Source organism: Musca domestica, unplaced genomic scaffold (genome assembly GCF_030504385.1).
Source record: "Musca domestica strain aabys unplaced genomic scaffold, Musca_domestica.polishedcontigs.V.1.1 144, whole genome shotgun sequence".
Lineage (NCBI taxonomy): Eukaryota > Metazoa > Arthropoda > Insecta > Diptera > Muscidae > Musca > Musca domestica.
In genome coordinates, this window is record NW_026712199.1 from 215430 (window position 1) to 243419 (window position 27990).

The 27990-nt window shown below is 35.3% G+C and overlaps 3 protein-coding genes across 5 annotated transcripts; 1 reads left to right on the forward strand and 2 right to left on the reverse strand.

The window, feature by feature from the left end:
* Positions 1–5869: 5869 nt before the first annotated feature.
* On the reverse strand, positions 5870–18493 carry LOC131801178 (uncharacterized). Of its 2 annotated transcripts, none has more exons than XM_059119373.1 (3): positions 17918–18493; positions 17709–17733; positions 5870–10166 (listed from the first exon to the last, which is right to left on the reverse strand). In XM_059119373.1, exons 1-3 carry the CDS (start codon positions 18179–18181, stop codon positions 9871–9873), a joined length of 585 nt encoding a protein of 194 aa, XP_058975356.1. In that variant the 5' UTR covers positions 18182–18493; the 3' UTR covers positions 5870–9870. The 2 variants fall into 2 exon arrangements, with proteins under 2 accessions (XP_058975356.1, XP_058975355.1); XM_059119372.1 differs by having other exon boundaries at positions 5870–10181; positions 17918–18480.
* Positions 15641–17689, forward strand: LOC109613374 (general odorant-binding protein lush). Its single transcript, XM_020038101.2, has 5 exons — positions 15641–15830; positions 15895–16035; positions 16100–16135; positions 16511–16625; positions 17556–17689. The coding sequence occupies exons 1-5, from the start codon at positions 15762–15764 to the stop codon at positions 17642–17644; spliced, it is 450 nt and encodes a 149-aa protein (XP_019893660.2). The 5' UTR covers positions 15641–15761; the 3' UTR covers positions 17645–17689.
* A 3452-nt stretch (positions 18494–21945) lies between the features above and the next one.
* Positions 21946–27186, reverse strand: LOC101901036 (transcription initiation factor TFIID subunit 6). Of its 2 annotated transcripts, none has more exons than XM_005187211.4 (6): positions 27027–27186; positions 25996–26939; positions 25485–25930; positions 25234–25419; positions 22338–22701; positions 21946–22154 (listed from the first exon to the last, which is right to left on the reverse strand). In XM_005187211.4, the coding sequence occupies exons 2-6, from the start codon at positions 26872–26874 to the stop codon at positions 22068–22070; spliced, it is 1962 nt and encodes a 653-aa protein (XP_005187268.2). In that variant the 5' UTR covers positions 26875–26939; positions 27027–27186; the 3' UTR covers positions 21946–22067. The 2 variants fall into 2 exon arrangements, with proteins under 2 accessions (XP_005187268.2, XP_011294065.2); XM_011295763.3 differs by having other exon boundaries at positions 25996–26946.
* Between the last annotated feature and the right edge of the window lie 804 nt (positions 27187–27990).

Sequence of the window (27990 nt, forward strand, 5' to 3'; positions counted from 1 at the left end):
GTTTACAGTTTTTTCAAAAGTATACCTTTGACAACATCACATACAGAGGACTTGTATTCTTCTACCATACTTAAGTCAGTAAATAAAGCTTTCTATGTATTTGGGAGAAGAATATAGGTAGATGCATTGACACAGCTGCTGGGACAATGAACTGTCAAACCAATATTGGAATTGAAAATATTGAATGAAAATTAATTTAAATTTGCAAAAATTGTTGAAAAACGCGTATTAGAATAAACTCCGAATGATGTCGTATAATAAAACATATACAAATCTACTTATATTTGAAAAGACATTTAATTTTTTTTTTTGACATATCAATGTTCCCAAGCGTTGACGCATCTACCTGTATTTTTCTACCATGGTATTTACACAAATCAGAGATGGGAACCAGTTTTTAATGAAGTTAATTTTAACAAGTGCTCTGTTCTACTAGTTTTGCAATTTTTGTCCGATATCATAAAGGGAAAATCGGTTATCGTAGTAAAAACATTTACTTTCTTGCAGTTCTGGAAAAGACTAAGGCTGGAAATACATAAAGAGCATATTTGGCTGGCTTAAGTCATCGGCTGGCTTCTTCGTAGAGGAACAAAGGAGTTTTAGGTTGACTTAGTTCGATTTTGGCCCTAGGCTCCTTTGTTCATTTCCAAAGAAGCCAGCCGATGACTTAAGCCAGCCAAATAAGCGCTTTATATATTCCCACCTTAAGGCTGGAAATACATAAAGAGCATATTTGGTTGGCTTAAGTCATCGGCTGGCTTCTTCGTAGATGAACAAAGGAGTTTTAGGTTGACTTAGTTCGATTTTGGCCCTAGGCTCCTTCGTTCATTTCCGAAGAAGCCAGCCGATGACTTAAGCCAGCCAGATAAGCCCTTTATGTATTCCCACCTTAAAGATAAATTACAGTAATCTCCGAGCTGGATATTATTATTTGAAATAAGATTAGCTTAAATTAATATACCATGGGAACAACCCTGAATTAAACTAACTGAATTAAAATTTATACAAAGACATCTATAAAGTCACCCACTTTTGTGTCACACTGTTGAACGTTTCAAAACAACCATATGCATATCTGCACTTACTAAATACGTAGACCCGTTGAAGGGGTAGGTGGGGGGTTTATAAACTGTGAATACATATGTATATGTCATATGGTCTCACTGATCGCCTCTATCATCTGCAAGTTTCAACAGAACTTTTCGCCACAAGTTATGAAATAAAAAAATTATCTTGAATTCAAAAGAAACAAAAACACAAATATATCGGCTTACAGTATACATTTTATAAACCTGATCATCTTTTACTGTATTACATTGTTAAAAGGGAAGCATGGTCGTATTTCCTTCCGCAAATAAATAAGAAAATTAATAGATATAACATGTTAAACTTCTATTGACATAAGATTTTTAAGGATCATCTAAAGAGAGACTATTTTGAAAGAATCGTATGTAAGTAGAAGAGCCAGCGAGGATTTTTTTAATTCGTAATGGTTAGAATAAATAAAATGCTTATTTGACTAGCTTAAGTCATCGGCTGGCTTCCTCGGAAAAGAACAATAGAGCGTAAGGTAAGCAATTATGGGCTAAAATTGAACTATGTCACCTAAAACATTTTTGTTCTTTTACCAAGAACACCAGTAACTCAGCATTTAAAAAACATTTTATGTTTTCCCACCTAAAAAGTAATTTTTTTGATCGTTCACTTTTGCCCCCTTTCCTTAACAGGAACTAGTTCCATCGTTCCCTTTAGCTCAATGTTTAATTTTATCTAAATAGTTTATTCTTACTAGTTCTTTGTCCTTTTAAGGGCAAAGCTAAATTAATGCACTACAGTTTTTCGTGAGATCCGTCGGAATCATTTATAGAAACGCAATCTGTAGTTGTGGTTCAAAACCAACTGGTTCCTTTGAACTAGTTCATTCCAGTACGACAAAACTCTAGACTGAATTAATTGCGAAAAGAGTAAGCAACAGGTCAGTCGGGTTGTATTTTATTGTATGTGCCGAAGAGCAACAAATATATTATTTGTTAAGGTTGCTATCAGACGCTAAGGGTTTTATCTGTTTGCTGTCACTTTTATTACCCATGTGTATTTCTATATGCATGTCTTCGTCGGAAAAGAACAAAGGAGCGTAGGGCTAAAATCGAACTATATCAACCTAAAATGCCTTTGTTTTGTCTACGAAGAAGCAAGCGGTTGACTTGAGGTGGAAATACATAATGCTCTTATTTGGTTGGCTTAAGTCATCGGCTGGCTTCTTCGAAAATTAACAAAGAAGCCTAGGGCCAAATTCGAACTAAGTCAACCTAAAACTCCTTTTTCCTTTACCATGGTAGAAGAATATAGGTAGACGCATTGACACAGCTGCTGGGACAATGAACTGTCAAACCAATTTTGGAATTGAAAATGTTGAATGAAAAATTATTTAAATTTGCAAAAATTGTTGAAAAACACGAATTATAATAACCTCCGAATGACGTCGTATAAGAAAACATATTAAAATCTACTTATATTTTAAAGAACATTTACATTTTTTTGACATATCAATGCTCCCAAGTGTTGATGCATCTACCTGTATTCTTCTGCCATGTCCTTTACGAAGAAGCCTACCAAATAAGCGCTTTATATATTCCCACCTTTTTATGTATTTTTATCTTAGCACTTTATGTTCGGAATTTTTATATTAATTATAGTGGCATTTTTACAAAATTTTGTATCTTCCTAAGTACACAGAGCTTCCTGTAATTATAATAAAAAACATTATGTTGCCTTATCATTCCGAAATTTTGCATATTATAAAGGTTATAGAAATTCAAGAGAAGAAATTTGTTTTGCATGTTGTCATGTCGTTTCTGCTCTAATAATTTTTGGATACAAGGTTGTAAGTGAAATTTTTGGTTCGAGATAATCTCCAAATACATTCCAATCTAGTTTTGAATTAATATGAATCCTTAGTAAAAATCACAAAATGCAGGTATCAAATTTACAGCTAAGTATGCCTTTTCACTCATCATCAATGCCTCATCATCTTATTTAATTCATTTTTTTATTGTTATATTAATTTTTGCTTAGGCCGTAGAAACCCGTTTCCTGAGAGAAGATCTGGTAAACGTAGTCTCTTTGTCGCCACCTTTTAACAAGGCCTATTAATAACAATACATTTTTTTATGATCAAACAAAACAGGTTAATATTTTATCAGTGCACTTATCATGGCCAGGGTGAAGGTTATCATGCACACCAACTTCAATGTCAAGTAGGTATCCGTTATACCAATGAAATTGGCAAAGGGAGAAAACAATGGTATCCTATACACATACAAATGTATGTTTGGGTATTGTGTTTGAAAGACTCAGTCGATGTAGACATGCGAACCAGGCTTAAGGTGCTGCAACATAAAGAGCTTTTTACTGGCTTAAAGGTGGTAATACATAAAGCGCTTTCTAGCTGCCTTCTTCGGAAATAAACAAAGGATCCTAGGGCCAAAATCGAACAAAGTCAACCTAAAACTTATTTGTTCCTTTACGAAGAAGCCAGCCGATTACTTAAGCAAATCAAATATGCGCTTTATGTATTCCCACCCTAAGTCTTAGGATGGCTTTTTCGTAAAAGAACAAAGGAACATAGGGTGAACAAGTATAAATTTTAGGCCAAAATTGTACTGAGTCGACCTAAAACTCCTTCGTTCTTTTACGAAGAAGCCAGCCGATGACTTAAGCCAGACAAAAAAGTCTTTTATGTGTTCTCACCTTTAAAGTTCATCTACTGCCAAAGGATGTCATTAATTATGCATATTTTTGCTGGCAGTCTCATTTTCTGTAACATTGCATAATACAGCAGGAAAATAGAACCTATATATTTTTATGAAAGCTTTTTTTAGAGTTTTGTCATTTCGGAACGAACTAGTTCAAAGGAACCATTCCGCGAAAAAAATAAGTGAAAACGACAACTACAGACTTCGGCTTCATAAACGATTCCGATGTATCTCACGAAAAACCGTGGCACATTTATTTAGCTTTGTCTTTAAAAGGATAAAGAACTAGGAAGAATGAATTATTGAGCTAAAATTAAATATTGAACTATAGGGAATGATGGAACTAGTTCCTTTTAAGGAAAAGGGCCAAAGTGAACGATCAAAGAATGACTATTAACCCTTTTTAGGCGAGAATACATAAAACGCTTTTTTGACTGATTTAAGTCACTGGGGTTCTTAGTAAAAGAACAAAGGAGATAAAGGTTGACTCAGTTCAATTTCGGCCCATAATTTATCGTTGTTTACTCTACGCTACTTTGTTCTTTTACGAAAAAGCCGGCTGATAACTAAAGGTGAGAATACATAAAAGGCTGGAATTGACAATTTAATTCCACTGGGTCCAAATAATACATTAGTTTCTCTTCTACACATAAGATAAAATACAATCAGACAGACCTATTGCTTACTCTTTTCGCCATTATTTCATCTAGGGATTTATCGTACCGGAATAAACTAGTTCAAAGGAACCTGTCGCTGCCGCTACAGATTGCGGTTCTATAAACGATTCCGATGCATCTCTCGAAAAAACGTGGCGCATTTATTTTGCTTTGTCCTTAAAACGACAAAGTACTAGGAAAAATAAACTATTAAGGTAAAATTAAATATTGAACTATAGGGAATGATGGAACTAGTTCCTTTTAAGGAAAGGGGCAAAGATAACGAAAAAAAAGAAATGTTCCCCCATTTAAGGTGAGAACAAATAAAACACATTTTTGACTGATTTAAGTCACCGCTGTTCTTAGTAAAAAAAACGAAGGAGATTAGTTCAACTTCGGCCCATTATTTATACTTGTTTACACTACGCTACTTTGTTCTTTTACGAAGAAGCCAGCCGATGACTAAAGGTGAGAATACATAAAACGCTTTTCTGACTGCCTTAAGTCATCGGCTGACTTCTTCGTATAGGAACAAAGGAGTTTTAGGTTGATTTAGTACGATTTTGGCCCTACGCACCTTTTTTCTTTTCCGAAGAATCCAGCCGATGACTTAAGCCAGTCAAAAAAGCGTTTCATGTGTTCTTACGGAAAAAGGGTGAATAGTTTTTTTTTTGATCGTTCACTTTTGCCCCTTTCCTTAAAAGGAACTAGTTCCATCATTCTCTATAGTTCAATATTTAATTTTAGCTCAATTGTTTATTCTTCCTACTTCTTTGTCTTTTTAAAGACAAAGCAAAATGAATGCGCTACAATTTCGCCTTAAGACCAGAAAAGAACTTGTGCTATGTGTTCTCAACTTTAAAGTATGTTTACAGATCACCCGATTAACTAGTCCTAGTGGCCTTAAATATTCAATTCCATTACATATTTGTCAAATAAACACCTATAAAGTAGGTTAACCCTGACAAAAAAAGCTCTAACGTAAACATGACATTAGAGCTGCAATCACCAGTAAAAGTAAAGGTGAGTATACATAAAACGCTTTTTTGACTGGCTTTTTCGTAGAGGAACAAAGGAGTTTTAGGTTGACTTAGTTAGATTTTGGTCCAATGCTCATTTGTTAATTTCCGAAGAAGCCAGTCGATGACTGAAGCCATCGAAAAAAAAAACATTTTAGGTATTCTCACCTTGAATTATATGCCAAAAATCAAAAAATCGGTAGTACCCGAAATTCTAGAATTTTAAAATATCACACCTACCTTTTAAATTTTATCCAAAAATAAATGAATAAAATACCATCAACTTTTTCTTTTCCAATTATTTATTGTTGTATTTTATTTTTAATAATTTATTATTATTTTCTTTTAATACTGTTACAACAAATTGCTTTTGGGGAACACGGTCATTATAACAACAAAGTTTATAACTCAGTTATTCTATTTATTGGCACACTAAAAGTGTCATCATTTATCAATTTTTATTTCACACATAACTAAAATTTCTAGGTTAGTTAATATCCTAACCTAGAAAATTTCTAACATTTATAGGACAATACTGCTTTGGATTGAGCAAATTTTCTGTTAAACAACAGAGGGATGTATCATCCGGAACTGACCGATCGACCGGTGGGCATTAGTGTTGCACAGTTTAGTATAATTTAATATTTGCAATCTTTTTTTTAAAGAATAACATGGGAAGGTTGTTTTACAAAATAATGGGGGGAATTCAGGATCTGGGATGGGGTTATTTGTTATCATTTCTTTTTTTTTATTATATTCTAGGCCATGGTAGTTTCAAATAAAAGGTACAAAATTTTTGATTTCAATATAAAATACAATACATTATAGGCATATAAAAATATACAATACATACACAAAAATATAGGTTATATAAATACATACATATTAGTAAATGTTCTATAATTTGCTTTATAGTATATGTAAATACACAGTGTATAAATATTACTTCTTGTAGAGAGGATAGTAAAATTTTGATAGATTGATTAGAAAATATCTTTATTTTTGTTGAAATTTCTTTTTGCGGGGTTTCCTTAATTTTTTGATGAACAAAAGTTAGGTTATGGTGTAATATATGTCAAAAATTGATCTCTATTCTATGCACACATGGCATTTGTATTCCCACTCACAAAGTTCGGTGATTTCTTACTCATTATAGATCCATCATCAGATGGAAGAGGTTTTACATATGTTCTGTCACTTTTATTATCCACGTATATCAAAATTATCATTTTACATACGACTCATAATTTTTGCTATCACACATCTGCATATGTTTTTTTTTTTTAAATTTCCTTTGATTACTTCTGATTATATTGTATTTTATACAAATATATTTATACTTTCGCCGCTTTAGCTCTTTAAAAAAATGAGAAAAAAATCAAATCAAATAAGTCGATTTATATAAGTTTTCTTATACGTTGCCAATCGGAGGTTGTTATGATATACATTTTTCAACAATTTTCACAAAATTTGATAATTTTTCATTCAAAATTTTTAATTCCAAAATTGGTTTGACAGTTCTATGTGTCATCAGCTGTCGATGCGACTACGTGAATTCTTTTACCATGACGCGCGCATTACGTTTTTGTTAAGTTGTCAGGCCACACATCAAACTTGCATGCAAAAATCCTCTTAACATATTAATTTAATGAACTTTGTGAGTAGGATAACGCAAAATTTCCCATGTGCAAGCATAGAGAACGTGTAGTTTGAATGTGTCCTGAATAATTTTGATTGATTCTTATTTCACACGATTTCTCTAAGAATATATCTATGATTTGCAAATATTTATTATGTATTTTGCGTGTATGTGTGCGTAAATTCAATATAATTTTCCCATTTTTTTTGTTCTAATTTATAATACATTTATATGTATTTAAATTATTTTTCATATAAGTTATCTATATTAATATTGTAAGTTACAATTTTTGTTATTGTAGGTTAGGTGTTGTAAAACAAGTGTATTTTGAATATTCTTTATTTAATGATTGCATTGCAGAGCATTTGTGATTTGGTTTTTTTTTTCAAAATATATACCAAAATAGAATTGGATAAGGAAAAGTGAGCAAAATGGGTATTAGGATGATTGAATATCCTATCCTAGAATCGGTTTTTTCATTGAATGTCTATGAGTAGACTTAAGGTGAGAATACATAAAACGTTTTTTTACCGTCATCGGATGGTTTCTCCGTATAGGAACAAATGAGGTTTAGGTTGACTTTTTTCGATTTTTACCCTATGCTCCTTTTTTCTTTTCCGAAGAAGCCAGCCGATGAATTAAGCAAGTCAGAAAAGCGTTTTATGTATTCTCACCTTTAATCTTCTTCATATGCCTGCATAGATGTAGCTGTTATTAGTTCCTTGAACCCTTTTTTGTCGATAGTTCCTTCATCAAAAAGCGCCGAGCCCAGGGTACAATTACAGAGGTAATCTCATAAGTCATACGATTACAACATTTTTTATTTGTTGTCCCTTCATTGTCAAATTTATATTTTGTTGTTCCTCCTTAGATATGGACGTACAACTGGCAAAGAGATTTACATTTATTTCCCACTAAATATTTTATCATTATCACTCAATTTATACTTTCTATTAAGAATGAATAAGATCTCAACCAGAGAACTAAAGGTGAGAGTACATTAAAAGATTTTTTGGCAGAACAAAGTATTTTGGGGTTGACTTACTTCGATTTTGACCCTACGCTCCTTTAAGCCAGTCAGAAAAGCGTTTTATGTATTCTCACCTTAACATATTAGCCATGGTAGAATTAAGAAGAAGACAAAGTCAAGCTGTCATATGTTTAACATTTTTTCAAAAATTTGACAACATCTCTTTGTCAAAATGTATATTTGTAAATTCATTGAATACACAGAAATCAGAGATGGGAACCTGTTTTTTATTCAGTGAAATTTGACAAGGTAAATTGCAGAAAATGCAGATATGTATATGCTTTTTTGAAATAACTTTACCTCCTAAATTTTACAATGTATGGAGCAAATATCTGTCTTTTCTGCTCCAATTAACCCAGAAAATATGAGATCATTTATTATTTTTGTTAAGTAAGACACTCGTCATACGCAAATATTTTAGGTTCTGAAAGTAATTTTTATTTGCAAAATGTGAGTAAATTGAGTTCTTGAGGGTTGCCATATTCGATTTAGCAAATGAGACTACCACAATTGTTTTACCATAACAGTACCAATAGGATTGACAAAGAAACCAGGTGAACTAATGAAACTGAATGGAAAAGAGTTTGTTCCTTTTTGATGAACTAATTCGTTTCGGACAAATCAACAAATTTGACATGTCAGCTTCGGGGTTTTATCCTTAAAGTGAAAGTACATAAAAGGCTTTTTTGACTTGCTTAAGTCATCGGCTGGATTTTTCGTAGAGGAACAAACGAGTTTTAGGTTGACTTAGTTCGATTTTGGAGCGTATGACCTTTTTCTTTTTCGAAGAAGCCAGCCGATGACATAAGCCAGTCAAAATAGTGTTTTATGTATTTCCACCTCCAAGGTATAATCGGATAAGATGATTTTTTTCTGACTTAAGACATCAGCTGGACTTTAAGGGAAAATAACAGAGAAATTGGGTATCTGGCTCTAGTACAACTTCTTCTTTTTGGATTCTTCCTTTCACTTTGATATGAATCGATATCAGGGGCTTTCCTCAAATATCAGAAGACTTCCAAGGATTCGAATAATGCTCTAAACGCTTGAGGTAAAAACTGTGTTTCTCGAAATATTTTTTTCGAATCGAATTTGTTTCAAGACTGAAAAAATCCGCCTCTTTTTCGATCGCTTATTTAGTTTTGTCTCTTCTTGAATCTACGCCCATCCTGAATTCTATTTTGGTATATTACAAGTCTATTGACTACTATTTAAAGATAGTGATTGTGGACCATTGCGTTCCTACCGGAATGATTTGTAAAAATCCATTTATATTGACATTTAGAAGTGATTGTTATTGTATTACTTACTCTAATAATTACATCTATAGAAAATATTGTGCTATTTTTATTATTATTATAGGGCGCGAGAGGCGAGAGGAAGGAGTTCAGCTCAGCTACGGCGAAACTTTACTCCCATAGGTGCCTTGCGCCATCTATCGGCTACTCCCTAGACTAAAAGGATTTCCAGTTATTTGTTATTGCTGCTTCTTTTTTCTCTTTTTCTTTGAAAATTTGTTTACAACTAGTCTAGGAAACCATTGGATGGTGTTGTTGAGCACAGTGTTGCCAAAACAAAAACTAAAAAAAAGATCTCTTGTGTTTGTCCTTACATCCGATTGTGGTGATATTCAGTTCTAAGCTATTTAGTATTGCTATAAATTAGTGTTGTATGTTATTCTTGTAAGTCTTCTAAAAATTTTGAATGTGGTGTATTAATTTCTTTGCATTGCGTTGCCATTGCACCGCCTCTCTTCTTTTCTCCAGCTTATTTATTGCAACTCAATGGCCTCCTGTGGTTCACCATCATTTGCTTCATCCTCAAATTTGATTTTATCGTTCTTTTTCTCTTTCACCGATACGCTCTTCTTAACCTTTTCCTCTCTTTTGGCTTCCATTTTGCCATTTGTCTCCGGAGCATCGGTGGTGGAGGCAGCTCTTTTACCACTGCGGAACTTGAAGCGGGCCACCGGTGCGGCGGTGGCGTTATTGGCACAATTACATATCGACTCAAAGAGACGCACCACAAATCCTCGTGCCTTGTTGACCACTTTGCCATTCTTGAAATCTGGTATAGCGAAAGCTTTATTTAGTATTACGATATGCATATTGAGGTTATGTGTAATAAAAGCGTTATTTGTTTACAGTTGATGCAAAAAGAGAGCATAAAAGAGAAGGTGCCATACAAATAAAAGAAGACAAAAAAGACAAAAGAAAATATTAGTTGTATAAATCATGCTAAAGCAATATTATATGTTTAATATATAAATTTTTAATCAAAGAGGAATCGCAAAAGGCGTAGCAACTTTTATCGGTGAGTGATTGCAGACCCTTTATGAACCTAAGAATATTTTTTTAAAACTAAGTATGGAAAACCTAATGTATATTATAGTATCTAATCTAATGGTAAATTGACAATTCCATTGCATAAACGTAAAAAAATCCTCATGAAGGAGGTGAACACTGCAAAAAGTTCTTATGTAAACATGCTATAACCTAGACTTAAGATCATGATAGAAGAATATAGGAAGATGCATCAACGCTTGGGAACATTGATATGTCAAAATTTTGAAAATGTTTTATGAAAAATAAGTGATTTTTTAAAAGTTTTTTGTACGACGCATATCAGTGGTTGTTATAATATGAATTTTTCAACAATTTTTACAAATTTTAATAATTTTTCATTCATTTTCATTTTTTTAATTTCAAAATGGGTTTGACAGTTCATTGTCCCAGCAGCTGTGTCGATGCGACTACCTGTTTTGAAATTGAAAATGTTGAATGAAAAATTATTAAAATTTTTAAAAATTGTTCAAAAGCTCTTATTATAATAACCTCCGAATGACGTCGTAAAAGAAAACATAGAAAAATCTGTTTATTTTTAAAGAAACATTAAAATTTTTTTGACATTTCAATGACGTTGCTGCATCTACCTGTATTCTTCTACTATGATCTTAAGCAGCATCGACGCAGCTGCTGGAACAATGAACTGTCAAGCCAATTTTCAATGAGAAATAATTCAAATTTATAAAAATTTTTGAATAATGCATGCCATAGCAACCTCCGGTTGACGTCTTATAAGAAAGCTTGCATAAATCTACTTATTTTTGAAAAAAATTAAAATTTGTGACATGTAAATGTACCCAAGCGTTGATGCATCAACCTGTGTTCTACCATGAACTATCAAACCAATTTTGAAATTGAAAGTTTTAAAAGAAAAATTATTCAAATTCGTTAAAATTTTTGAAAAAATAGATATTACAACAACCTCCGATAGGTATCGTATAAGAAAATATATAAAAATCTACTAATTAAAAAAGAACGTAGGGACAAAATCGAACTAAGTCAACCTAAAACTCCCTTGTTCCTCTAAGAAGAAGCTAGCCGATAACTTAAATGTTGAAATACATAAAGCGCTTAAGGTGCAAGTACATAACGTGCTTATCTGGCTGGGTTAAGTCATCAGTTGGCTTCTTCGGAAATTAACAAAGGAACCTAGGGCCAAAAACTCCTTTGTTCAACTACGAAGAAGCCAGCTGATGACTTAAGCCAGCCAGATAAGCGCTTTATGTATTTCCACCCTTATTTTCTTGTCTTAAGTAATCGTCTGGCTTCTTCGTTGAGGAACAAAGGAGTTTTAGGTTGACTTAGTTCGATTTTGGCCCTAGGCTACTTTGTTCATTTCCGAAGAAGCCAGCCAAATAAACGCTTTATGTATTCCCACCTTAAGTCAATCAGAAAAGCGTTTTGAGTATTCTCACCTTAATTTTATGTCCCTTCAATGGTAGAATCAAGAAGGTAAAGTTATGCAAACATATGTTTACATTTTTTTTTCAAAATTATTCGTTTGACAACATCTATCTCATTGTCAAAATATGTATTTATAAATCCATTGTAAATACAAAAATCAGAGATGGAAACCTAGTTTTTATGCAGTGAAATTTGACCAGGTAAATAATAGAAAATGAAGAGATGGGTATGTTTACTTGAAATGAATTTAGCTTCTTAATTTGACCATGATCCCTTCATTGTCAAATTTATATTTTGTAGTTCTTCCTTAAATTTGGACGTACAGTTGGCAAGAATTTTTGCTTTTATTTCAGACCGAATAATTCGTTATTTTCACGCGGGAAATGTAGATATGGATAGGCTTTCTTGAAATGAAAATACTTTCTTGATTCTGCCGTGTGTAGATCGTAGAGTTAAGTAAATTATCATTTCCTTTTACCGATAGTGTAACTGCTCAAAAATTTTCGTTTAGAAAACTAGAAAAAAAAAAACGTCAGACGACTTTACTTGTAAATTCTACACAAAAATGACCCTCGTCTTGCTTAAATAGTTAGGGTGGAAAGCGAATATTTGGCTGGCTTAAGTCATCGGCTGGCTTCTTCGTAGATGAACAAAGGAGTTTTAGGTTGACGTAGTTCGATTTTGGCCGTAGGCTCCATTGTTCATTTCCGAAGAAGCCAGCCAATGATTTAAGCCAGGCAGACAAGCGCTTTATGTATTCTCACCTTTATGGAATTTTATTAATTTTATTTTAATATATGGAAAAATTTTGCCATTACCATTGAAACTACCTCTTCAAATCTGCCATGATATGTACCAGATGAATTATTTTTTTTTTACATAGACCATTTAGTCTTCCTGCTATGTGGATGGGAATGTGTGTTCTATAACATCAATACCCTCCCACTGTTATATCAATGATGACTATGCAAAAAATGCAATCGATTTATGTCAATCATACGTTTACTTGCGTTTTCTGTCAAACAATAAGATTATAGTTATTTAAGGTGTATAGATGGACCCGTGTATAAATTGTTTGTAAACAGTAGATTCTAAATAATCACAACTAGGAGCATTTCTATGCATTGCGACAGAAGTGTTAAGGCGAGAATACATAAAACGCATTTTTTGACTGTCTTCAGTTATGGACTGGATTCTTCATAAAAGGACAAAAGGCTTAAGTCATCGGCTGGCTTCTTCGGGAAAGAAAAAAGGAGCCTAGGTCCACAATCGAACTAAGTCAACTTAAAACTCCTTTGTTCATCTACGAAGAAGACAGCCAAATATGCGCTTTATGTATTTCTACCCATATACTCCCAACTTTAGGGTCATGGTACAATAAAAAAGTAAGGCAGCTCCGCATTTTTTGTAATTTACGTTGTCAAATTTAGCTGCATAGAAAATAGGTTCCCTTCTCTGATTTGTGTGTATACAATGGATTCATGAATGAACATTTTGACAATGGGATGTTGTCAAAGATATAATTAAAAAAAATAAACATATGATTGCATGACTTTACCTTCTCAGTTCCAACATGGATACACACTTAGATGGACATAAATGCCGCCCAGCTGATGTTTGTTTACGTATACATCCTCAACCATGGTACAAAAACGAAGGTAATCCCATGCGATCAAACGATTGCAATTTTTTCTTTTATGTCCCTTCATTGACAATCTCTTCCTTAAATATGGGCGTACGCTGGCAAGAGTTTTTAATTAATTTCAGACAATTTTTTTTTATTTTCACGCCTTTAGCTATAGAAGTCAAGTAAGAATATAATCTAAAACAGAAAACTAAAATATTAGCCTGTTAAGTCATGTAAGACTTAATTATGGAATGGTTGAATGAAACCAAACCAAAGGAAAAGTATGAAGAATATATCACGCCTTATTTGCTACAATACATGTAAAAAATTCTCATATCTCATTTTTAGTCCAAACCAAAGGTATGAAGAAAATATCACGCCTTATTTGCTACAATACATGTAAAAGATTCTCATATCTCATTTTTAGTCGAATTTGCATGAAATGCATTACAAGAATTTGTTAGTGTAAGCTTTCGTTTCAGTACAGAATTCATATAGCAGATATTGTCAAGATTTTGGCAAAATTTATCAGTTGGTAGATCTGCGGATCTGATCCTTAAAATCGGACCTAAAGTAAAACCTCATTTGAGGCCTACAAATAAATTATTTGTCTTTATACGATTAAGTCCAAGAACAGATAAATAAATTTAGTATTCCTGAGATATGGAATGTAAAACTGGTTTTACGTGCCAAGGAACGCCGAAAATTTATTATTTTTGTAAAATCTGCCACTCGTCATACGAAAATATTTTAGATATGAAAAAAGATTTTATTTGAAAAATGACAAGGTCGAGTTCGTTGCCAGATTCAATTTAGCCATGTTTTGTTTCGCCATGTCCACAAAGAAAAGAGAAGCAAAAAATGATGTGACTTAAAAAAAGCTCTTTATACACCTGGACCTTTATGCCAGAAATAGTGTTTTAGATTAAGCCAGGAGATGACTAATGTCAGAAAAAGTTCTTCTATGTATTCTCACCTTTCCTCCTATTTAAAAGCTTAAGGATACATAAAACGCTTTTTTAACTGGCTTAAGTCATCGGCTGGCTTCTTCGGAAAAGAACAAAGGAGCGTATGTCCAAAATCGAACTAATTCAACCTAGAATCACGTTTTTCCTCTACGGAGAAGCCAGCCGATGACTTAAGCCAGCCAGATAAAGCTGGAAATATATAAAGAGCATATTTGGCTGGCTTAAGTCATCGGCTGGCTTCTTCGTAGATGAACAAAGGAGTTTTAGGTTGACTTAGTTCGATTTTGGCCCTAGGCTCCTTTGTTCATTTCCGAAGAAGCCAGCCGATGACTTAAGCCAGCCAAATATGCTCTTTATGTATTTCCAGCTTTATCTGGCTGGCTTAAGTCATCGGCTGGCTTCTTCGGAAATGAACAAAGGAGTTTTAGGTTGACCTAGTTCGATTTTGGCCCTAGGATCCTTTGTTCATTTCCGAAGAAGCCAGCCGATGACTTAAGCTGGGAATACATAAAGCGCTTATTTGGCTGGCTTAAGTCATCGGCTGGCTTCTTCGGAAATGAACAAAGGAGCCTAGGGCCAAAATCGAACTAGGTCAACCTAAAACTCCTTTGTTCATCTACGAAGAAGCCAGCCGATGACTTAAGCCAGCCAAATATGCGCTTTATGTATTTCCAGCCTTAAACCAGTCAGATAAGCGCTTTATGTATTTCCAGCTTTAGGCCAGTCAAATAAGAGTTTTGTGTATTCTCACCTTTAGAATTCAATCACCTTTATACTTTTTTTTCTATTTCAAAACACTATCCCCCACGGTAAGCACAATTGAGCGGAAGCAGTTTTTTCTGTCTTAAGTCATCGGCTAGCTTCTTTGTAGAGGAAATAAAGAGTTTTAGGTTGACTTAGTTCGATTTTGGCCCTATGCTCCTTTGTTCTTTTCCTTTTATATATTCTCACCTTTCGAAATGCAATTGCCTTCAATTTTTTGACCGTCTTTGTTTAAGTTATTTTTTGAAAAAAGATAATCGAATTTCCACTTAAGGAAAACCGACTGTGACACTAAAACGACAAACGCAATTGCGAACAATTAAAAATCTAACTGTAGCTACATATTTTTTTAATTACAATGTTGGAATGTTTGGGTTAAACTGTAATTAAAACGACACTAAAAATAACAGCATGTCATGTTGTCTCGCTTCCTAATCCAAACCAACCAAATGGAATGCGAATCTATAAATATATGGCACTCCTAATATGGCAAATGTTTGTTTTTTAAAATTTTCGATCGATTAACGGAATTTTCGCAAAATTTGTATCGCAAAAAATGTTCATTTTCTATATCCTAATAAAACTATGCCTATTACATCTAACATGGATACCGTCAATAAATTCGGTAAGAGCGAAATGGGGAAGTTGCTAGATGGGAATTTTGAAATATTTTTGGATTTTCTTCTTAGGTTACCATGGAACAATTCGAACAAAGCTTAGATATGATGCGTAATGGCTGTGCACCCAAGTTTAAAAACTCTATAGAGACCCTGGATGCCTTGCGCTTTGGAAGATTTGAACAAATCGATGAGAGTTCAACGGACATAAAGGTGAGGGGAAGGTGAATGCTAGTTTTCAAAGAAGTGTGCTTAGAAATTCTAAATTTTATTACAGTGCTATGCAAAGTGTATTGCTCAGCTGGCGGGAACGGTAAGTAGAGAGGATATGTGACACCGAATTTGTGAAAGGATAATTCATGATATTTTATTGGTTCAAGGAGTTTTTGAAGGTATTTTATTGATAGAAGTCCTTTTATATCTAGATGAACATCCATTGGACTTTTTATAGCCATCAAAAAGATTATAAAGATTAGGAACGCATCTTAAAATTCTTTCATAAGCGGTCTTCTAAACGTAGAAGATCTTTTATAGGTCTCCAATACATAAAAGATGTTCTAGAGGACTTCCATGGCTAGAATACCTTCTAAGAGCTCTCTATAGACAGAATACCTCTTAATGGTCTCCCATGTATCAGAACATCGATTTTAATTCCTTTTTCCAACAATCCGAACCATTTCTTTTCCAGTTAACCAAAAAAGGTGACTTCAGTATACCAAAGGCCACCGCACAAATACCGATTATCTTGCCCAAGGAAATACAGGATAGTGCAAGGGATGCACTCAATTCATGCAAGGAAGTTCGTAAGTAGTAGCTAAGCTAGGATATTGTTGCGTATCACGATATTTGGGTGGTTGTGTTGGGGGGGTCGGTGAAGGGAGTTGCAAGGATATCTACTGTACTATACACAATTTTAAACAGAGATGGTCTGAGTTTTTTTAATTTGTTTAAATGAGGGCTGTCGTTGTTATCTACGGACCCCTCTCACTCTCATTTCTGGATCTAGAACATCCCTTCTGGCGTGTATGGACAAAAGAATACCGACCAGAGGTCCTCTTCCGCCTTGAAGAAGAAGACCTTGCTGAGAGGTCCTCTTCCGCCTAGAAGAAGAAGACCTCGCTGAGAGGTCCTCTTCCGCCTAGAAGAAGAAGACCTCGCTGAGAGGTCCTCTTCCGCCTAGAAGAAGAAGACCTCGTTGAGAGGTCCTCTTCCGCCTAGAAGAAGAAGACTTCGTTGAGAGGTCCTCTTCCGCCTAGAAGAAGATTACTTCGTTGAGAGGTCCTCTTCCGCCTAGAAGAAGAAGACTTCGTTGAGAGGTCCTCTTCCGCCTAGAAGAAGAAGACTTCGTTGAGAGGTCCTCTTCCGCCTAGAAGAAGAAGACTTCGTTGAGAGGTCCTCTTCCGCCTAGAAGAAGAAGACTTCGTTGAGAGGTCCTCTTCCGCCTAGAAGAAAAAGACTTCGTTGAGAGGTCCTCCTCCGCCTAGAAGAAGAAGACCTCGTTGAGAGGTCCTCTTCCGTCTAGAAAAAGACCTCGCAGTGATATCCTTGTGTTTAGAGTATAATTCTGGATCAATCCGTTTTTGTAGCACTCTTCCTCATGGAATTGTAAGGATTTAGACCTTTATGACGTATACAAAGCTCCCAAAACCATCTCTGTTTTTTAACTACAAGTTTACAAAACTAAAAAAGGAGAATATTTACATATTTCCATTTTTTCTTGGTTGCCATTACAGAAAAGGACTACAAGGACTCATGCGATAAGGTGTTCTTTACAACCAAGTGTGTGTATAATTTCAAACCTGAGGTATACAAATTTCCATAATATTTAGCAAAATAAAGATAACTCGTTGGACAGAAAAAAAAAAAACGATTCAGTGTTGACTTACTTTGTTTTTGGGATTTGTTTTTGTTCTGGAAAAAAGAGGGAAAAACAAAGAAAGTAATTAGTTCTCTTCTCAGGCGCCTAACACAAGCCACATATGTAGCTGATACATGGGTGTGGGTGTGTGTGTATGCGTTGACATATCTTCACACAAAATAAGAGTTGTTGTGACCCTTCTGCCGCCCTTTTTACATGCTGTATGTACATACATACCTGTTGCGAATTGCTGGTGTCACCGTTGTCCTGTTGTTTGTTGGCCTCCTCTTCGGCCTTTTCCAAAACTTCATCAATGAACTCGCCCAACACGGCCATTTTACTCGAATCACTTTTGAATTCCATAATACGCGTTTGCAATTGCTCGTGCGATTCATCGCCGCCAGCATGTGCTGCAATTTGGCCATTGCCACCATCTTTCGACTCCAAAACACCACCATCATCGGTGTCGGGAGAGGCAGGTATATCAAAATGAGCTCGCATGGTTTTGGTGTTTAGGTTTTTATTTAAAACTTATATTTTTTCAAATTTCACTGTTTAAAATTGTTTTTAAAATTTTCAGGTTTTTGTTAAATCAAAAATTTTATTATCCTTTGTGCCTTTGCCACAGTAAGCGCAAGGATATTCCGAATCGTGTATCTATAAACTACTGCTGCACAACAATGCCACAGAATATTTTGTGTTCCGCTCTTTGCCAATGGATGGTATCTACTTTCAGTTGGGTCGGAGCGAGTAAGTGTGTGTATTGGTAATGGTTTGCTCCTAAAATGCGTGCACACACACAGATGGTTCTCGGTGTGTGTGTGTGCGTAAAAAGATAATAATAATTTCAACCACCCCCAGCCATAGCACCACCATCAACACTCTCTTTTTTTCATAACAACACCCCGGACCATTCCCACTACAGTCAATGTAAACGGTAAGTAATAGCAACTACCGCCACCATTATCATCATCGCCACCACCACCACCACCCCTATAAACAAGCCACCCACTTGCTGTCAATACTCACAATAGGGGAATGTTTGGCATGTGGCATTATTGGAATTCCTTTGTTATTCGTCATTTTTCATGGCAAAATTTGAAAAGGTCGGACAGACAGCTGATCCAGTCTGGGAAGTAGATAGAAAGTAGCCTCACAAAACCCGTACTACAGTTGGTTTGCCTTGCCAGAATTTGCTCTTGGCAAACCCATAGATGATTATGGGATCTACGTTATTTTAAAAGAGAAGAATGTTAGAGTTTCTATGAAATCTAAGGAACGGGCTTAGATTCCATGATTTTTTTGCTAGATATTCACGTGGCATTGCGAAGGTCTCACGATTTAAGGGTCCCTTAAGATTCTTGCAAAATCAACGAAAAGTCCAGCTTAAAGTTTTAGATTCTTTCCAACATAGTTTGTCTTACGCCTTTTTATACCCTCCACCATAGTATGGAGGGTATATTAAGTTTGTCATTCCGTTTGTAACACCTCGAAATATACATTTAAGACCCCACGAAGTATATACTTATATTCTTGATCGGCATAAAATTTTATGTCGATTTAACGATGTCCGTCCGTCCGTCTGTAGAAATCACTTAAGCTTCCAAACGAAATGAAGTAGGTTGATAAAATTTTACTCAAATGTCTATTATGTCTGCAGGACTTTTGGTATTAAAAATGGGACATGTAGGTCCGCGTTTTGGTATAGCCCCCATATAACGGCACCTCCCGATATTCGGTATTTTGGTGATTTAAGCTACATTATTCACCTGAATTGTTTCAAATTTCGTATTTGAAGTTCGTAATGGATGCTACAGCCTAAGATAGAAAAATGTCTGTGCAGGTCCACATCTTCGTATAGTCCCCATAGAACGGTACCTCCCGATATTCGGTATTTTGATGATTTTAACTACATTATTCACCGGAAATGTTTCAAATATGGTCTTTGAAGTTCATGTAGTATCCATACAGCCTACAACAGAAAATTGTATGTGCAGGTCCACGCCTTCGTATGGCCGTTATATAACGACACCTCCCGATATCCGGTATTTTAATGATTTTAGCTACACTAGTCACCGATTTTCGCATTTGAATATTTTAATGGCTTATGATAAAAGTTGCCTATGCAGGTCCGCGTCGTCCTATAGACCCTAATATAACGGGTACATTCGGTAATTTTAAAATTTAAACATAATTTTTAGCGGATTTTATATTTTATATATTTATATTTCGTTCGTTCGTTCCAAATTTTGAAGGGTATTCAAAGTTAGGCATTTTTACTTGTTAGAACTTAAATGAACGATTTCTTCAGTTTTACAAAAAAAAAAAACGTCATACATCGTACTAAATTTTCACAATCTCAAGATTTTCCTTTTTCGAAAAGAATAATAAGAAAATTTTTACCTTTTGTACTAAAAGATCTTTCCTTTTTGAGTTTACCAAGGATAATTTTAGTAAAACCATTGCACAATGGACCCACTCCGAATTTTTCTGGCCAAAAACTATTTCAACGTCTCCATATGACTTCAATATAAACTTTCAATTTTAGATCTGTAATTTCTCACATTACCAAATTTAGTACCATTTAGTACAATAATAGTCGCATATCCAAAACCACCGCCAAATCTCTATTCCAGGCACCAAGAGGGAACTCAATATCAAATTTCGGAACTCAGCTATATCCCTTTAACCAATACCAAATATAGTACCATTTAACAATTTTTCATACATTTTCCAAAGCGACCGCCAAGTCTCTATTCCAGACAGCAACAGACACCTCAATATCAAATTTGAGGATTCCAGCCCTATTCCTTCACCCAATACCAAATTTACTACCATTTAGTACTTTTCGTACAATTATAGTATATGCAGTGCCAACAGAGATGAAGATACCAACATAGATCTCAATATCAAATTTAAGGACTCCAGCCCTATCCCTTTACCCAATACCAAATTTAGTACCATTCAAAGTCTATTTTCTTCCTGTTGCGGTGTAAGTTCTTGGACTTTTTGGAATTTCAATGGCTTTACCCCGAGCTCATTTTTTCAATATTTGCCAAATGGAATATTGCGATATGTTCAGCTCACGAGCCATTTTTACGACACTGCGGGTTTCGATCAAGTAGCTTCTTTACTTTTCGAACCAATTCTGCTGATGTTGCTGTATTCTTCCATCCACTTCCTTGACGTCGGGCTAGGCTACCAGTATCACGGTAACGAGCGGTGGTACGAGACAAAAAAGATTTATTCACATTTAAATGCTGGAGTGCTCTAACGATAGCCACTTGTGGTTTTCCAGCCAAATATAAAGAAATCACACTATCACGCTTGAATTCCGAATCACGAATAACTTTTTTTCTGGAAAATTCTCATCAAAATGCTTTTGTACGCTTGTAAACAATATAATGAGCTGTCACTGGAATAATTTTAACAGCTCTCGAACGAGTGGCTTAAAAATGACACAGTCTGAAGTTGGTTGCAGTTTTTTCATCTCACCCTGTATATATAAAACTTATTTTCCAGTCTTGCTTCTCATGCCATATTACAAGTTTTTAGCTCTATCCCTTTAAATATCAAATGATACCATTTTAAAACTTTTCATAAGCTTAAATTTTGAATTTACATAAACCCTTTGCTACATCTATTCTGCACTCCATCAATGACTCTCTTTCCAAATGTCATTCCGTTTGTCAAATACAAGGTATTATTTTTTTTGTACATTTTAGTACTTTTTTTACCATTTTAATACGAATTTCCAAAAAAAAAAAAAACCCAGCCTTATCACACTCCTACGCACCAGTCTCGTGCAAAATTTCAAGATTCTATATTCAGAAAATCGAAGATTTTGTGGGTCTTCAAAAATTATTTTATTGAAAACATTGTTTTTTTTAAATGTTGTGTTTATACTTATAAATATTTTTTTAAAAGCCGCAGTTTCTTAAAAATACTGTCCCTGATTACGCTTTCGATTTCCCTTGTATCCATTTTGAGCAATCCTTCCCCCATTTTTGGTCCGGGCACAAGTGTTATTAAATGAATTTTGTATTAGGTTAAGTTAGTTGTGGTAGTGTACGTAGAAAAATCGATATTTACTCACTAACAGCACATGCGTTGTTGTTGTGTGTTTCACAGCGAAACAGTGTCAATTAAACAACAAAGAGAGCTACTCTCGCCATAAAGAGTTGCAAGCCAAGAACACTTGTGATTACCTTTGTTTTGTTTGGTTTTATGACCAGACCAAACAAAGAGTCAATGAAACAGTTGCATTGTCTTCCAATATTACATTTACAATTTATTTAAATGAATACGCCTCAAAAAGAAAAAAATCTTAAAAATCTATAAAGGACAGCAGGATAATGTTACACTTAAACTGCCCACATTACTTATTTCACTCCAAATGGGATAGGTCATCCAATTCCGGTGGTGCACGGATTTCTTCCGTTTCAATTATAATGTTATTCGAATCAACAGATGTCTGAAAATCGAGAAAGAAAGAAACAGAAAAAAATAAAAACAAAAACCATGAATGAAGTGCCAAACGGAAATCATAAATTTGTAATCTGCTCAGATAAGCTGCTATTTATGTGACTCTTGTCACAATCGCGAGAGACACAAGGAGCAAACTACAAATAGGATATGATGGGTGGAGGGTACTTACCCTTTCATTTCTATTTAACAGGCTATTGCTACTGCCAATGACAACCGTATTGCCTACGGTGCTAAAAAGACTACTGGCGGAACTTGTTGTGGGGGCCATTGAACCACCAGCACCGCCACTACCTACACCACCATTTCCACCAATCACCACCGAACCAATTGTCATACTGCTGCTGCTGTTGGTACCATTTGACGATGAATTACTTGCTAATTGCGGCGTTTGTTGCTGGTGCTGTTGTTGCTGTTGAATCTGTTGTTGGGCCTGTACAATAACAAATTTTTGTGGCTGTGGGGTTTGTGGCTGCTGTTGTATTTGAGTTTGTTGTATGCCTCTCAATTGGGGTATGGTGGTGATGACAGGACTTCTGTAAATATGCAAAAGCAAATATAATATAGGATTACATTTTTTTCTGAATGAACAAAAACTATGTGTGCTGGTGTGTGTGTTGGTCGGTAGCATTGAGGTCAAGTGTAATGATTCTATGGAACTTATCTTCAATCTTTTGCCAGCTAGCAAACACAATAAAATTTCAGGATATTAGTTTAGCTGTTATCGTGTTATGTACACTGATTAAACATGAGATGAGGAAATTATTCTAAATACTTGATTGGGTATTGGATGGGAAAGACTTGTAAAACTATAAGAGGGATGCCATTGGGGAAACATATGGATCATAAAGCTAATAAAAAAAAACTCAATTTTAAAATTGAAGGGACTTAAAAAAAGGTTAAAAAATATCAGTCAGTTTTGCCGACAGATGTATAACCTCAGCCAATGTTCGATTGTTTAAATATATTTTGACTTTTGTTATGATTATTCAAATTGTTAACCCTCTATGGAGTAGGTTCCAAGGAAATGGGGCAATATTGTCCATTTCGTATCGCACCTAAGTAAATATGATATAAATATTTCGATGTGCCAGGTTTGGACTATATCGACTGCTTCCTTTACTTTATATGAGATATGTGGCAATTTTTGGAAGATGTTAAAATGTACGTGAGGTACCACATATAGCCGACCGAAGTATTTCATTTTCAAACTTTATTTAATACAGATAAATATATTTGTATGGGCAAAATTACAAGAAAATCGAACATTTCTATCAAATTTTTTGCGAAATCATAAATTCCACATTCATATCAGATTTCTGGTTGAGAGAAACACTTAGATATTGCAAGTTGTAAAGAATCGCAGACTTGTATAGCAAGTTATGACAGATAAAAGTATTGAAAATTGTGACCCTTTGTGTGCGAGCTACCAGGAGTTGGATGCTTATTTCGCTTTCTTTGAGCGTTTTGTTTTTCAAAATCTTGAACCCTATATGGGGTAGGTACCAGATGAAATTTTCCGATCTCTTCCATGTTTGTAACAGATCTTGTTTTGATGGAAATATTAAGATGTACCAAGTTTGAATAGAATATAATATCGTATTTTCGCTTTTTATGAGCTTCATGAATATTCAAATGTTGATCCTTTGTGAGGGACGTACCAGAAGAAGTGGACCGATGTATTTCATTTTCACAGCAGATCTTGTGTTAGTAGAAATAATGGGATGTGTGGAATATGAAGAGAATCGGATGCTTATTTTATTATTTTATGATCGTTTTGGCTATTCAAAATATTGACCCTTTGTGGGGCAGGTACCAAAAGGAATCGTCCGATCTCTACCATCTTTCTAACAAATATAGTGTTGATAGAAACCTTGAGTTGTGCCATGTCTGAATGGAATCGGATGTTAATTTTGCGTTTTATGAGCGTCATAGATATTCAAAATGTTGACTCTTTGTGGGGGAAGTACCAGAAGGAGTGGACAGATATATTTTATCTTCACACCAGACCTTGGGTTAATAAAAATATTGTGATCTGTGTAATTTGGAGACAATCGGACTAATACATCACATTTTATAAGAGTTGTTATTTTGCAAAATGTCGATCCTTTGTGGGGGAGATACTTGATGGAGTGGACCGATATTGTCCATTTTCGCACCTGACTTAACACTGATGCAAGTATTAGGATTTACAAAGTTCTAGCAAAATCGGTTTATCCAACCTCTTTCTGTGCAGTAAAACATTTTTTTGAAAATTTCGACCTTTGATAATAATATTAAGATGTACCAAGTTTGGGCCAAATCGGATACTCCTTTCGAGAGTTATTGTGCGCAACAGACAGACGGACGGATTGACGTACATCAACTCCGAATGTTCTGAAACGACTTTGGTTCAAAGAGACCTAGGGTCTAAAATCGTTATTTCGATTAGGCACGTATTGGCCATATCAAATGATATATACCCTCTCTAGCCATATGGTTAAGGGTATGCAGACGTGGACCTGCACAAACAATTTTCTGTCATAGGCTGTAGTATCCATTACGAACTTCCAATACCAAATTTGAAACAATTCCGGTGAATAATATCGCTTATATCATCAAAGTACCGAGCATCGGGAGGTACCATTATATGGGGGCTATACGAAGAAGTGGACCTGCACAGACAATTTTCTACCTTAGGCTGTACTATCCATTACGAACTTCAAATACCAAATTTTAAAAAATTCCTTTGAATAATGTCGCTATAATCATCAAAATACCGAATATCGGGAGGTGCCGTTATATGGGGGCTATACCAAAACGTGGCCCATTTTCAATACAAAAAGTCCTGCCATCATAATATACATTTTAGTAAAATTTTATCAACCTACTTCTTTTCGTTCGGAAGCTAGAGTGATTTCCACAGACGGATAGACGGTTGGACATCGCCAAATCGACATTGAATTTTATGCTGATCAAAATTATATATACTTTGCGGTGTCTAACAAACGCAATGACAAACTTAATATACCCTCCATACTATGTGGAGGAGGGTATAAAAATGCATGAAACCTATTCCAAATACTTACGGTTGTCTCTGCGGCGTAATTTGTGTCACTTGAGGTCGTCCAATTGTGGTGGCTGTTTGAGCCGCGGATGTAATGGTTCCACTTGATATTGCACTGGAACCGGTAATTGTTACTGTGGAAGATGGAGTATTACGAGCCTTGACCACGGCCTGGCACAATGATGGACCCAGAAAACCAAAATCATTCCTTAAAAGACATACCACATTAATAATATTTCAATTTAAATGATAACAACTTGAAGTTTCCCATACTTATATTCCTCTGCATAATCAGGCGGTGAACGAATTTGCTTTAGAATTGGTGGACAAACTTTTTGCAACATTGCCCGAATGTGACCAGCTGCTGTTTTATCTGTATTGCTTTGTGACGAACCCAATAGATGACTTTCTATACGTTCCGAAATGAATTTAAGACGTGGTATTATGAATACCTTTATCACCTCTGCTCCCAATTCGGAGAGGCCAGCAATTGAGCCATAGAGTGAAGACAAGTGGGTCTTGTCATTTTGCAGAGCTTTGCTAAAGATGCGAGTAACACGGGTCTGCAAATTGTTGGTGGAAGTGTTGAAAGTTTTACAAATTTGAGCCATAAGACGAGAGGCAAAGTCACGCAACGCCCAGTGATTGTCCAGCTCGGGGCGCATACACAATTGTTTGGAAACAATGCATGTGGTCACCGAGGGAATTAATTCGTGGAGCTGCAAAAGAAAAAATATATATTTTTAGAATTCACACTTTTTCAACCCCATCCATCGCAACTTACATATTTCTCCAAATACAGCGAAGGATTGTCCAACATGGCCTTGACCATACGCATCAGATAGATTAATAGCGCCAAATTGTTCTGCACCACATTCACTTTGACACCTTCAGCTATGAAGGTACACATACGTGGCAGCATTTCATGTAGACCTGGATCTGAGGACAAAGACTGTAGAGCTTCACCACGACGTGGTTCATCCGAGCCCACGCAAGCTTCTGTAATCTCTTTATAGTACAGCTGTTGTTCCACAGACAACTCATGGGTGGCCAGTTGCTTGACATGCACCGTCTCAACATTCTTAAGTTTGTGTATTTTACCCGTGGCTGGTTTACCAGCTGTATCCTTGGTCACGCCCTGTTCCAGTTTTACCACAGGATTTACCGAATCCAAGGCTTGATGATCTTTGGAAAGTGGTGGTGGATTTTCTGGTATGGTAGGTTGTATACCATCAACGGCCAACCAATGTGTTCTCAATGTTATGTCCAGTGGAATTTTTGCCACGTTTCCTTGGACAATCTCCGTCAAATCCATTTCTTTTTCTTCATTGAAATGTAACTCCCTGCCACCGCCCGAAGCAAAGCGGAATGGTATAAAATCGTTCGATGTAAATCCATATTGTGGTTCTATGTTGCGAACTTTCAAGGCATGATCAATGTCGCTCATAATCAATTTCTCGCGCTTGGAATGATGCATGAATTTGGCTGCATCCTGAACGATGCGTTTGATTTTTATCGAAACATCTTCAGCCAATTCCTTTGCGGCATCGTCGGGTAGTGATCCAACGCCAATGCTTTCGGCAATAACTTTCATGGACTCGGCCGATAAGGTGGTGCCATACATCATATCACCCACCGTGGTGGCTGCCGCTGAGGAACTCATTTCTTTCTTATTTGGAAAATTAATAAGTTAAGTCTTATCGCCGGGTAGTAAAAGTCCACGGAAACCTAGAAACTAAAGGTAAGCATCATATCAGACAAACCCCATGTCAATTAGCTCACTAATTGAATAAAAAACTTTGGGATTTTACTCACTGTTTTTTGTTATTTTTCAAAATATTCCTGATTATCCCGTCCCAACAATGTGTACAATTCCAATATCCTCCTGTTTGTGCAGAGTGAATGCCGTGTCGCAACAAACCAAAATAAAAGACGTCCCCAATGAAACAAATATGAAGGCAAAATATAATGTCCAAGAAAAATAAACAGAAAGAAAAAAAAACCAAGTATCTCAGTTGTTTACGAATGAGACATGAGGACAACACAATCAGCTGGAAGCATTCACTAAATGAACCGTGGAATTAGCCCTTTGTTTTCCATGTTATCACAGTGCATTGATAACACGAAAAGTAAAGGGTCAATGAAAACAAAATGAAAAACGTTCCTCGATGTTAATGCGTAATTTGTTTACACGAATAACGAATATATAGATGGCAGGTGTTTGTTTATAATTTAAGTATTTCCCAACAAAAATTAATAGAAACACACATGTAATGCGTGAACTTTAAAAAATATATTTAATCTTATTACGTTCAGCATTCGCAGCGGAATGGTAGCTTCTACATAACATGCAAATATAAACAAATAACTTTGACAAAACCTATTATTGCTAGAAAAAATCAACTTCACGGTGCTTCCATGTTAGAAGAATACATGTAGTCGCATCGAAACAGCTGAACTGTTAAACCAATTTTGGAATTGAACATTTTCAATGAAAAATTATTGAAATGTGTAAAAACATTAGGAAATTCTTTAATTAAAATTTTTGACATGTCAATGTATTCAAGAGTTGATGCATCACCAGTATTCTTCTACCATGGGTGCTTTAATTGAAAACAACAATGCGCCTCCTAATGCCAAGCATTCGATATGAATCACGGTAGAAGAATACAGGTAGTCACATCGACACAGCTGCTGGGACAATGAATTGTCAAACCAATTTTGAAATTGAAAATTTTGCATGAAAATTTATTCAAATTCGTTAATTGTCTAGAAACAT

What these genes read in the sequence shown, in the direction of transcription:
- LOC109613374 (XM_020038101.2), top strand. Translation starts at nt 15,762, where the DNA reads ATGTTCATTTTCTATATCCTAATAAAACTATGCCTATTACATCTAACA. An exon ending in TTGCTCAGCTGGCGGGAACG is followed by an intron (nt 16,136 to 16,510) that starts GTAAGTAGAGAG and finishes TTTCTTTTCCAG; the next exon opens with TTAACCAAAAAAGGTGACTT. An exon ending in CAATTCATGCAAGGAAGTTC is followed by an intron (nt 16,626 to 17,555) that starts GTAAGTAGTAGC and finishes TTGCCATTACAG; the next exon opens with AAAAGGACTACAAGGACTCA.
- LOC131801178 (XM_059119372.1), bottom strand. Translation starts at nt 18,181, where the DNA reads ATGCGAGCTCATTTTGATATACCTGCCTCTCCCGACACCGATGATGGT. An exon ending in ACACCAGCAATTCGCAACAG is followed by an intron (nt 17,734 to 17,917) that starts GTATGTATGTAC and finishes TCTTTTTTCCAG; the next exon opens with AACAAAAACAAATCCCAAAA. An exon ending in AAACAAATCCCAAAAACAAA is followed by an intron (nt 10,182 to 17,708) that starts GTAAGTCAACAC and finishes TACTAAATAAAG; the next exon opens with CTTTCGCTATACCAGATTTC.
- LOC101901036 (XM_005187211.4), bottom strand. Translation starts at nt 26,874, where the DNA reads ATGAGTTCCTCAGCGGCAGCCACCACGGTGGGTGATATGATGTATGGC. An exon ending in GATTATGCAGAGGAATATAA is followed by an intron (nt 25,420 to 25,484) that starts GTATGGGAAACT and finishes ATGTCTTTTAAG; the next exon opens with GAATGATTTTGGTTTTCTGG. An exon ending in TGTTAAATAGAAATGAAAGG is followed by an intron (nt 22,155 to 22,337) that starts GTAAGTACCCTC and finishes CTCGATTTTCAG; the next exon opens with ACATCTGTTGATTCGAATAA.